This window comes from Procambarus clarkii, chromosome 57 (genome assembly GCF_040958095.1).
Source record: "Procambarus clarkii isolate CNS0578487 chromosome 57, FALCON_Pclarkii_2.0, whole genome shotgun sequence".
Classification (NCBI taxonomy): domain Eukaryota; kingdom Metazoa; phylum Arthropoda; class Malacostraca; order Decapoda; family Cambaridae; genus Procambarus; species Procambarus clarkii.
In genome coordinates this window covers 20,921,680-20,934,852 of record NC_091206.1, presented here as the reverse complement: position 1 = coordinate 20,934,852, position 13,173 = coordinate 20,921,680, and the positions used below count along the sequence as shown (strand labels likewise).

At 40.3% G+C, this 13,173-nt stretch overlaps 1 protein-coding gene across 1 annotated transcript; it reads right to left on the bottom strand.

The window, feature by feature from the left end:
* Positions 1–1,557: 1,557 nt before the first annotated feature.
* Positions 1,558–11,080, bottom strand: LOC123748467 (uncharacterized; the record flags this gene model as incomplete). Its single annotated transcript, XM_045730652.2, has 3 exons — positions 1,558–2,885; positions 9,265–9,347; positions 10,849–11,080. Coding segments are annotated over 3 exons (429 nt in total), but the record flags the coding sequence as incomplete, so codon positions are not given.
* Positions 11,081–13,173: the final 2,093 nt, after the last annotated feature.

Here is a 13,173-nt window from a genome sequence, read left to right as displayed (position 1 = left end):
GATACGCTTCCAGATCTGTGGCAGAGGAGTTTCGGACGTAATTGCGGAGACATAAGACGCCCAACATTCACGCTTAGCGGTACGGATGGCCCTATGGGCCACTGCACTCGCTTTCCGAAAGAAAAGAAAAGAATCGGTCGTCTGCCGACGGCGGTGCCTCTTCCAGGCTGCATGCTTACAGCGGACAGCCCGAGCACAATCCGCAGTCCACCAGAGAACGCACTTCCGCGGACCCCGAGAGGAAGAGCGAGGAATAGAGCGGAGGGCAGCGTCGAAGACAGTGTCATGAAAAAGGAGGAGAGCACGAGGGAGAGGCAGGAGGGAGAGGTCAGAGAGAGCAGCACTGAGGGTAAATAGGTTCCAGTCCGCCTTAGAAAACTGCCACCTAGGGAAGGGCAAAAAGAGAAAAAGGAAACAAGGATGGGGAAATGGTCACTGCCATGGAGGTCATCAAGCACCTGCCACGTGAAATCTAAGTAAAGAAGAAGAGCAGAGAGAAAGATCAAGACAGGAAAGGGTGCAAGTCCGAGAGTCCAAGTGAGCGGGCTCACCAGAATTCAGAAGAGACAGGGAAGAAGAGGATAAACGGCTCAAGAAGGCGACCTTGGGTATTCGTCAGAACACCCCAAAGAGAATGACAATTGAAATCACCCAGCAGGAGCACAGGCTCCGGCAAGGAGTCCAGGTGGTGTTTCAAATCAGGAAGAGAAAGCGGGACACTCGGGGGGAGATAAATGGAACAAACTGTGAACCATTTCCCCACAAAGATACAAGCAGCAGAACAATGGAGAGGCGAAGGAAAAAGTAAGGGGACAAAGGGAACATCAGCGCGAATCAAGAGAGCAGAAGAATTAGGAGCCCCAGCAAAGGCTGGGGGAAAGGAATAGCCACGAAAACGACCAGGACGAGCACCAAGCATCGGCTCCTGGAGACAGACACAAAGGGCGAAAACCGTGAAATTAGAAGTTGGAGTTCGAGGAAATTGGCGTAATAACCTCGAACGTTCCATTGAAGAATAGACATCAACGAGAAGAGAAAGGACAACAACAGAGAACAAGGAAGAAACAAAGGCGAAAGAGCAACATAGCACATCAAAGAATATCAGGGTCAGCAAAGTCAGGGTTAGGGGGCATGGGTAAACTGAGCAAAGACGGAGGGAAGGAAGCGGGAGAACAGACCAGAGGTGGGCGGGCAGGGTCCGGAGGAGGAAGAGGAGACAACGGAGAGGAGCAGTCAAGGACAGCAGCACGGCCGTTAGGAGAGCGAGAGCGATGGACATCCCCCTGCACCGACAGGCAGCGGGGAGAGTCAATAGATGGAGGAGAAGGATGGGAAGGAGGATCGGAGGGAGACGAGGAAGAAGATACAGGAGATATGACAGACCGGATAGAAAGAAGGGGAACCCCAGACAGAGGACCAGGAGGAGTGACCCTTCGGGACAGAACTCAAAGGAACAGAGGAGGGGGCAGTGGGCGTATCAGGGTCCAAAGCCCGGAAACGGTTGAGAGTCTGAGGAAGGTGGGAAGGACATTACATTAGGATATCAATAAAATTCACTTGCATGTGTATCATTTTACTTAAAAAAGTAATTAAATAAGAAAGGGAGAATCTGCAAATGTACATTTGGAACTGCAGCTTTGCTAGTGGAGCACATAGCAGATGATTTATCAAACTGCCAAATTATGATTGCATTATACAGATATATTCATATATAGAACAGTACTGTATTTTTACATCAAAACTCGATGATGAGTTTAGTTGAGCACTGATTTAAGAAAGTAGACAACAACAACAAGACAGTGAATGTTTCAATACTATAATGAAATGACTTTTGGAAATCCAATCGTACTGTACTTTACATGCAAAAGGGAGATTGGTAATGTGTTTGCAAGTATTTTATGTATATAATTAAACAATTAAGAAACAAATATGCTCTCCAAACAAATCAATATTGGGACAATGCTGAAATACAACTTGACATGTACAGTCTGTACCCCCATGAGGCTATATTTAGAAATATTAAATTTGTATACATATGCAAGTGACAATCACACAATACTACGTATACATATATAGTACAGTACTCTTAAAAAGTAGTGCTGGCCAAGGTAAGCTTATTACTGAAAAACTAGGCCAAAAACATGCACATTTAAGTTGGCTGGGAAGGAATTACTAGCTGTAATACTTTATTTTCTTGTAAGATAAAATTATATTGATTTTTAAAAATTGTTGCTTCATAATACACAAGTTTAACAAGAATTTTCTCTGAGGATTAATCATTCACAAGATAAAACAATTACAGTATATTAAAAGTTTATTTTTCTAAATTAAATATATTTCCTTAAAATTAATGTCCTGGAAAAACAAGTAGAACAAATACAAGAAAGTCAAATATGGAAGATACATTAAATTTTCATGCCAATTTAATACCATGATGTTAGATACTGGATAATCCAATCACTAGTAGTAAAAGAGCATACGTAATACAAAAAATCCACAATGTAGTGCACAGTTACCCAAATCCATCTAAAGAGTACCAATTTGTATCTTTCACTTATTTTAATTTTCCCACTTGCCACTACATCCATATTAGCAGATAATTCCGTCATTCTTCTACAATGATGTCCTTATATTACAAGTAAAAAGAAACCTATCCAATGCTGAGTAAAGTAGCACACTATTCCAAAATGGCTATATAATTCTCATAAAAATTGGTGAATATCTTCACACCATCAGAAGTATCTTTGGAGACATGTTCCATATCTTTGCAGTTACTTCTTACCACCTTCATCATCTTTTTTACCTGCAGCTTTTTGTTGCTTTAACCGCATCATTTCAGCATCTCGCTGCTTTCGAGCTTCAAGAGTTAGACCCTTGTTTCCATCCTGGAAAAAAAAAAAATACAATATCCTGTCTAATATCTGAAACTCTTAAGAACAAAGCATTACATGATTTTTCTAATATACACCAGTAAAAATTTTATTTACTCTAACACACAATATATCATTTGTGTAATTACCTAAGTGTAGTTACAGGATGAGAGTTATGCTCGTGGTGTCCCTGTCTTCCCAGCACTGTCATAACGCTTTGAAATTACCAACGGTTTTGACCACCACACCACCACCTCACCTAACTTGTTGCAACCGTCGTTTCGCAACTGTTTGCGAAAGTGTTTTCTTATAATTTTTTTGGCATCTTTGTTTAGTTAGATTAAATCTATGACCTCTTTTTCTTGAATTTCCAGGGTCTCAGGAATTCATCCCTATAAATTTTATCGATACCTGTTACTATTTTGTCTAATTGCTGTAATTGCACTTTATCTTCTAATTTTGGCATATTTAATGCCTCTAACCTCTCCTCATAGCTCTTGTCCTTCAGTTCTGTGAGGAACTTAGTGGCGTCTTTGCACCTTTTTCAGTTTGTTGATGTGCTTCTTAAGACATGGGCACCATACAACCGCTGCATATTCCAGCTTTGGCCTAACAACAGTCGTGAACGATTTCCCGAGTATTTTGCCATCCATGTATTTAAAAGCAATTCTGAAGTTAGACAAAGTGCAGGCGATGAGTCACAATAACGTGACTAAAGTATGTTGACCAGACCACACACTAGAAGGAGAAGGGACGACATAACATGGCAGTTGTCCCTTCACCTAGTGTGTGGTCTGGTCAATTTAGACAAAGTGTAGTATAGAACCCCCTCACACAATATCCTTTATGTGATCCTTGAGTGATAGTTTTCTATCTAGACCCAGATAGGTCTCTAGATCCCCCATAGATCTCTCTCAGAATTCTTTTAAGATTTCTCACAATTTATAGGTTGTGTGGGACCTATGTTCTCCTATTCCACATTCCATAACATGGAATTTATTTACAATAAATTCCATTTGCCATGTGGTGTTCCATAAACTTTTTTTGTCCAGGTCTTCTGGAAGGGCATGACAATTATCTAAGTTACTTATCTTCCCATTTATCTTATCAGCAAGCATGTTCATATATGTATTCCATCTAGTAGATAGTTTATGTAGACAATGAACATTACCAGTGCTAGAACTGAACCCTGTGGTACTCCACTTGTGACATTTTTCCAGTCCGATACATGGCCTCTGATTACTGCCTTCATTTTTCCATTAGAAAATTTTTCATCCACATTAGAAACTTACCTATCACCCCTCCAATATGTTCCAGTTTCCAGAACAACCTCTTATGTGGAACTCTGTTGAAAGCCTTTTTTTATGTCCAGATAGATGCAGTCAACCCAACCATCTCTACGATACGAAAGATACGAAAGAGTTTAAGGCAAGCAGGGGCTGGTTTGAAAAATTTAGGAGAAGTGGTATCCATAGTGTTACAAGGCATGGGGAGGCAACCAGCTCAGACAAACCAGCCGCTGGACGATTTATCGAGGAATTTAAAGAGTTTGCAGAAGCTGAGGGATACCTACCGCAACAAGTGTTTAATTGTGACGAAACAGGACTGTTTTGGAAAAGAATGCCTAAGAGGACATACATTACCAAGGAGGAAAAATCCTTGCCCGGACACAAGCCTATGAAAGATAGGTTTATGCTTGTGCTGTGTTCAAATGCGAGTGGCGATTTGAAAATTAAACCCTTGCTAGTGTATCATTCTGAAAATCCAAGGGTTTTCAAACAATATAAAGTGCAAAAAACCCATTTGTGTGTGATGTGGAAGGCTAATAAAAAAGCATGGGTGACTAGGCTTATTTTTTCGGAGTGGGTGAATGAAGTGCTGTGCCCTGCCATAGAAAAATATCTGCAGGAGAAACATTTGCCACTCAAAGCCGTGCTTCTCCTCGACAATGCTCCTGCTCATCCTCCAGGCTTGGAAGATGATTTGTTGCCCAGATACAATAAATTCCTCAGTTAAATTCCTTCCTCCTAACACCACTCCTCTAATTCAGCCTATGGACCAGAAAATCATAGCGAATTTTAAGAAACTTTATGAAAGGACACTTTTCCGGGAAATGTTTTGAAGTGACTAAAGCCACAAACCTCACCCTCAAAGAGTTCTGGAAACAGCATTTTAACATTTGTAGTGCTTTAAAACTCGTTGACAAAGCCTGGCAAGAAGTGACTCAAAGAACCCTGATCTGGCTGGAGAAAATTGTGGCCTGAATGTGTGAGAGAACTAGACTGAGGGGTTTGAGCCTCTAAATGATGTGCCTATTGTTGAGGAAATTGTTAGTCTAGGCCAGCAAATGGGCTTGGAATTGGATGGTGATGTGGAGGAGTTGGTGGAAGAACACAACAAAGAACTGACCACCGAAGAACTCCAATCCCTTCAACAGGAACAGCAAGTCAACGCAGCAGATGATTCTACAGTGGAGGAGGATGAGGCAGTAGCGAATGTCCCTTCTGCAGTAATTAACACTTTCGCGCTATCTGGACGCGCCGGCGCGTTCGGTTTCGTCTAACGTAAACGCATAGTGGACAAAGTTATGTCTACTTTTAAAATATTTGTATAAAATTCAATTTTTATCCGATTTACTTTGGGTTTCAAACTGCGCGCTATGAGGCTCTCTTTCTCACCACTAGGCTGCATGGTACAATAAGTTCATGAAAGGTGTGGATAACTTCGATCAAATGGTATTTTGTCCCAAACGGGTTGCAGGTGGGTGACTTTAGCCGTTTATACTGGTAATTCTTCCCCCATATCATGTATTATATGCATATGTCTGTTTAGGGAATTTTATTCCGATCAATATACAACCAAAAATAACTGTGTGCAACAAGTATAATCTTGACAAACATAACAAAAGTAAAAATATTTCGTGTGTGTTTGACGCTCACTGATATGTTCCAGCGTTGTTTTATATTTGTCGCTATTCTAACTTACGCTTTGTTATGTTTTACCTATGGGCACATAGAACATTCTATTGCGAACACATTGACATAAAAATGAATGACGTACATAGAAAATTAATGTCATGAGAGTGAAATAAGTATAAACTTTCAAAGCGCCGTGCGTCGTCCCGTCACCGATACCGGGTAACAATTTCACCACTTCCCACACTCTTGCGGGCGGGCTGCATCATTATTCTACGCTTATATTCGTATCACCGTGTTGGGAATTTCATTGCGAGTCCATTGATACCAAAATTAACGCTGTAGAACAAGTGTGGAGGTGATTACAATCCCAAGAGTAAAAACATTTTGTTGCTGATGGGCGCTCACGGCGAGTCATCTACATAGTTATTTATTTGGTGCTGGTATCCCTATATGTTTCGTGACTTATTTTACTAATGTTCTTCTAGAGAATTTTATTGCGAACACGTTGGTACCAAAATGAAATACGTAGCATGAGAACTAAGGTCAGAAGAGTAAAAAGAGTATACACATTTTTGTTTTTACGCTTAAGCGATAAAAACGCAGCGCGCACATTCGGTTGGCTGAGTGACCTTTGCGGAGAGCGCGAAAGTGTTAAGAAGGTGTGTCAGATGTGGGAAGAGATTCAAACAATTGTTGAAAAGACTCACCCAGAGAAAGCTGTAGTAGGCCGTTGCCTTAATCTTTTCAATGACAATGTGATGCCTTACTACAGAGAGAGCTTGCGAAGAAGGAAAAAGCAAGCTTCCATGGACAGATTTGTGGTGAGGAAATCGAGCAGTGAGCCTCAACCAGGACCTAGTGGCACTCAGATAAAATGTCCCAGGGAGAGCACACCAGAAAGGTCCTCACTGCCTGATGTGATAATGGAAGGGGACTCCCCTTCCAAACAGAAACTCCTCTCCTCCTCCCCCCTCCTCACCATCTTCCATACGCCTACAGCATTCAACAGCAAGGTAAGTAATAGCTTGAACATAGTTTTGTAGGTTTATTTAGATGAATTAGGTATAAAAATTTAGTTTGATGTGGGGTTTTTGGGGTAGTCAGGAACGGATTAATTCATTTCCCTTTATTTCTTATGGGGAAATTAGTTTCAGAATACGAGGCGTCTCCAGGAACCAATTAAACTCTTAAACTGAGGTATGCCTGAGGGGTACCTCAGTTTAAGAGTTTAATTCGTTCCTAGAGACGGCTCGTATTCCGAAAACTCATATTCCGAAGCTAATTTCCCCATAAGAAATAATGGGAAATGAATTAATCCGTTCCTGACTACCCCAAAAACCCCACAAACTAAATTTTTATACCTAATTCATCTAAATAAACCTACAAAACTATGTTCAAGCTATTACTTACCTTGCTGTTGAATGCTGTAGGCGTATGGAAGATGGTGAGGAGGGGGGGGGGGGAGGAGGAGAGGAGTTACTGTTTGGAAGGGGAGTTGCCTTCCATTATCACATCAGGCAGTGAGGACTTCACTGGTGAGCACACACTGGCACATTTTGCCTGCATACCACTAGGACTTGTTTGTCTTACTAAGAATCTGTCGAAAGACACTTGTTTTTCCATACATTTTAACACTTGTCTGTAATAAGACATTACATTGTCATTTAAAAGGTCAATGCAACGGCCTGCTACAGCTTTATCCGGGTGAGTTTTTCAACAGAACTTTGCAGTTCTTCCCATACTTCACACATTTTCTTAATCAAGAAGGGACATCCTCTACTACCTCTACTCACAGCTATTTTCTTAGGTTTTCTTATTAAACAAGTCAATATTGACTAAGAAAGTGCGAGAACGGGTTGGATGGTGCTGATGTGGAGGAAGAATACAGTACAGCAAAAAACTGACCACTGAAGAACTCCTAGCCATTCACAATGAGCTGCAACAAGATGCAGCTGAGGAAATTTCTTCAGGCAAAGAGGCAGTACAGAATGTCACTCCCTCAACAATTAAGAAGTGGCGTGGACTGGGAAGAAATGCAAACATTTGTTGAAACGACTCACCCAGAGCAAGCTGTAGTAGGCCTTAATCGTTTTAATGACACTGATGCCTCACTACAAACAAGTGTTACAATATAGGGAAAAACAAGTCTTTGGAACAGTTTAGTGAGAAAAAACAAGCAGGGAGCCACAACCAGGTCCTGGTGGTATGCAGGCAAAACATAGGAGAGTATCCCAGAGAAGTCAACAATGCCTGATGTTATAATGGAAGGGGGGACCCCTTCTAAACACTAATAACTCTGCTCTCCCCCCCCCTCCTCACCGTCTACAATACACTAACAAGAGTCATCAATAAAGGAAAGCTATAACTTGCATATACTATAGTACTAAATATTTGTGTGAATTAGGTATGAAATTATTTTAAAGTTAATATTATTGGGAGTGTGGGATGGTTTAATTCAATTTACATTATTTCTTATGGGAAAATTTGTTTCGGGTTGCGAATTTTCAGCTTACGAACCGTCTCTGGGAACGGATTAAATTCATAAACGGAGGGGCCACTGTACATTAAATTCCACAAGCCAGGATCTAGGGCACGTTGTCAATCTTTCAAAGTCTTCCATGTTCATGCTAATATCATTCATATTGCCAGGGGTTTGGATATCGTTTGATAAGAGGCTGTCCGGATCTTCAACTTTCATATTAAATGGGATGATAAACGGCCACATATGATGTGGTGATTGGGAAATCAGCAGAAGTCAAACCATTTGCAGTACATGTATTTATATTGTAGCAAATAGATTATCCCAATAATATACTCGCTCCAAACGCATTAGCCTAACAAGAGAAGCAAAGCTCTTCTTAGTACTAATTATGGAACTCAAACCTTTCCCTACTTCCAGTTAATATTCCTGCCAACCTTTGGAGAAAGGTGAGGTGTTACCTGAGCATATAAGCAGCAGAGTAGCGAATAATAACTAGTCTACTTTCAAGTGTGGTCTAGAACAGACACTTGAAAGTAGACCAGTATCTACTTTCTAGTATACTTAGACTAGATAATCTTAAGTCACCATACTTTACGTAACAATAGAACCTTTACAATATTTTCCATGCCATGTTTCTTCTAGTAACTCACTTTCTTCTAGGTGGTGATCACATGGACAATCAACTGGTACAAAAATTTTATTACTTTCAAAACCTGTCAAACTTACAGTACCAAATTACACTATTGCTACATACTTTTAATAATAGGAATGTATGCAAAGAATTGGTCGTATTGTGGGAAAAGAATATGGAAGTGGAGGTAGGAAGGGTTCAACATTTTGGGATTATTACTCTAAGATCCTATGTTATGATCCAGTAAAATGGAGAGGAGAGGAAAGGAAAGGACAGGGGGGGTGCAAAGTGTGGATGAAGTGTGTGTTGCTACAATTTGCATGTAGCATTAATAACTAAAAATGAAAACTAAACATGTCTTACCTTTGCACCTGAAGCTTGCCCCTTCTTCCCTTCATTTTGTTTCTTTGCATTTTTGGCTCTAGCTAGTTCACGCTGGTTGCCACCTGCAAATATAATCTAGTCAGTATTAAGTACTGTACTTGTATGGTGTCTTGACTTACAATGATTCAAGGAGCTGAGAGGAATAGTAATACTAATTCAAAGCAATACCACAGCTTCCAAGTTAACTGGCATTCCAGTCACATTCAGTGGCTGGCAGTATGCTGAATGCAAATATTTATGATTTTAAGTTAGTGCAACTGTTTATACAAATGAATGATAATGTTACATTTGTGTGGCTGGCTGTTTTGTGTACAACATATATATTTATACTTTGACATCAAACTGTCCACAAATAATTGCTCCAACACATATCTAGAAATGGTAGTAATGTTGGTATTTATGGCAGGTGTTGTGCATGTTGCCTTCATTGTTCAGGCACCACAGAGCATCATAAGCAGACACTGGGTAGGACTTTCTCTCCTCTATTATAATGTACAGAGTAAAAAGTGAATGCTGCAACCTGTAGTATCAGAATGCAAAAGCTAAACCAAGAGGTCAGTAGGTTCACTGGTAGAGCTTTCAATCTAATATTACAAGTCTGGGTACTTTTTTTTTTTTTTTTTTTTTTTTTTTTTTTTAGATATATACAAGAGTTGTTACATTCTTGTACAGCCACTAGTACGCGTAGCGTTTCGGGCAGGTCCCTGGAATACGACCCCCACGAAGAATCTTTTTTACAACCAAGTACTCATTTTACTGTCGAGTTGAACAGAGACTACAGTTAAGGATTTGCGCCCAGTAAATCCTCCCCGGCCAGGATACGAATCTGACAAAGCTACAGGATACATGACAAAGTGCTCGCGGAACGCCTGGCGAGTGTCTTACCACTACACCACGGAGACTGGTGATCTTAATCTTCAGATTAAAATGTAGCTACTTTTCCTAACAATACAAAGGTTTCAGTGATAAATTATTGAATAAATATTTACACTAAAGCAATATTTTAAATGTTGAATTTAATTCTTTGTGCCTGGGGACAGGCAGGCAGGCAGAGTATAATTTTTATCTGATGGCAAACTAGAAAACTTAAATATTTCACAGGCATTGAAAAACATTAACACTTTGCCTGGCCGATAACTCACAATGAGTCCGTATATGAATATACTCAGTCTGGGCAAGGACGCACGCTGCGTCCCAAATTAAAATATTCATTAAAAAAAAAAACATTTTTTCCAATCATTATGGGACTTTTTTAAAGTGTGCCAACATCTTCCCATTTTCTGTGATGGCCCATGTGGCATCATGGCTCCGCCACCCACGCGGTAGGCCTATTGTATTTACGCTCGTGACCGCTGTGGCCTCCCCATGCGCAAAAACGTGTGCTCGTTCTGGTTATTTTTCCTCAGCTATATTTGTTAGTGCCTTTATAAATACACTACATTTACTCAAAGATGGATAGGGATCAAGAACAGAGCCAGTCCATGACGAAAGCAGGGAAAGAAACACATCTGAGGGAAAAGCTAAGTAGTGTTCGCCAAAAATATAGAAAATTGAAACCCTTACCAACAAAATTCCAGGCTTTAGTTGACGAATTTCCCGATCTTGAAAGTGTCGAAAGTGACTGTAGTGTAGATAGTAAGGTGACAAACAGCAGGTGAGGATGAAATTGTAAGCGAGAGGAGTGGTGGGGGGTGATGTTTATACCACCACCAGTGCAGGCCCCGCTATTGGAACTTGTACCGCATGTACCCCACGCACCAGTTCTGGTGAAGCCTGGTTCACTGACAACACTGCATCATTTGTAGACAGTTTTACAGGAACACGAGGCTTGACTGCATCAGTGAAATTGACAAATACATGGTATATAAACCAACTTGTATGCATCATAAAGCATGTCCAATGCTTTTAACATGAACAATGAGTGGGATGGAGTGTGTGTGAAAGGGCTTGCCAGATATGCAGATACACAAGTGAAATGAAGGAAACTAGTACGCAAACCTGATGGAACATCTTCATTGCAACAGGGCAATGTGAATAAACCAAAGGCAATCTGTGACTGCAATAACCACATTAAAGGTGTTTATCACTTCGACCAAATAGTCAATATTATCATTTCACACAGAAATGTCACAAGTGGATGAAGAAAATCACATTCTACTTTCTGCAAATAGCTAACCATAATGCTTTTGTGTTATACAAGAACTACACAACTGATACAAAGAAACTTTCATTGCTCCAGTTCCAAGAAGAAGTAATTTGGTCACTAACTTTGAGTATAAGAATTGGCCTCTCCAAAATGACATCATACATACTGGTGATGTACACGACTATGAGAGCAGATCTACTGGCGACAATATTGCATCCCCCAGACCATCGGGTGTGAGGCGGCCACTTTTCCCTTCTTCACCTTGATATGAAGATTCATTATCTGACTCAGAAGACGAGGTTCAGATAACTCCTAGTGGTGGTGCTGCTGCAAGAAGAAACCCTTGTATTGTGGATAAACCAGAACGTCTGAACAGGAACTTGAACCATTCCCCAATTCACATCAAGAAAGGTCTGAAGTGTCTTGTCTGCTACAAGTCTGGTAAAAGGAAGGACAGCAGGAATAAGTGCAAGTCATGTGGCATTGCACTGTGTGCTGCACAATGCTCCGGCTTGTACCGTCGCAAGAGGACATACTGGGTGGATAAGCAGTAAAGCTTCCCCCCCCCCCCCAATCACTCCACCTATAAAACATGGGTTGAGAAACTTCAGTAAACATTTTCCTGTAGCAGGTGGAGTGGTTCAACCTAATACCTCAACTCATACTCTCTAAACATCATTGGGTGTAGACATGTTTATTCATTTTTTTATACATATGATATTGTGGTACAAACACGTGAAGGAAGCAAGACAAAAATGAAATACCTGTATTGCAACAAAACGTCGGGAACGAATAACGAGTAAATAATGACGAAAAGCTGTTTTTTTCACATGATGTACTTTATTCTTGTGGTATTGGTAATGTTGTTGTTCCATATGCTCTTATATGCATGTATATATCCCTTTAGAGCATTCTATTGAACAAATTTATACCAAAATGAACGACATAACATGAAAATTGAGGTGATAAAACTGAAAAGAGTATACACATTTTAGTGCGGGTGGCTATTCACAGGGAAACGCCAGGCCAACCTTGGGGTGGGCTGGGGCTTGCGCGTGGGCCAGGCAGTGTTAAGACTAAAGGCTCACTGCAGTAGGGTCATTAGCAGATGTAAGTTCATTCTACTGCATTTATACCCCATTAGTTTGAATTGTGTACCTGTTCATTGTAAGGAAGGGATCCTTTTTTGGAAACTGATGTGTAACAGATCAAGTAGCACCAGATATGTAACCAATGGAATGTTGAAGTGTAGGAACTCCTGCATAGGAACTTCGTATCAGCCTCCTGCAGTTTTATATTATGTTTGTATGTTCTTTTATCAGTGTACATAATTTTTCACATTAAACACAATTTGCTTTACTTTCATAAAGAATATTCTTCCACTAAATATTAAAATAATGTATGACGGAACTCCAAGGTAAAAGATAAAATATATAATTTCAATAATAAAGTAACAACCATAAAGCTAGATTTAATAGGGTTCAAAGAGGGCCCAAGGAGGTCACAAGTCAAGTCCGGCCTCGGGTCGGGTTTGGGAAGTGGATGAACCAACCCCATCAACCAGGAGTCATTAGTATCTAAAATGGTGCCAAGAGAAATCATGACATCACACCTTGCACTTATTATATGTAATATGAACTTGTTTTCATATTTGTATTTGAACATATACTCACAATTCATATATATGTGTGTGTAATTACCTAAGTGTAATTACCTAAGTGTAGTTACAGGATGAGAGCTAC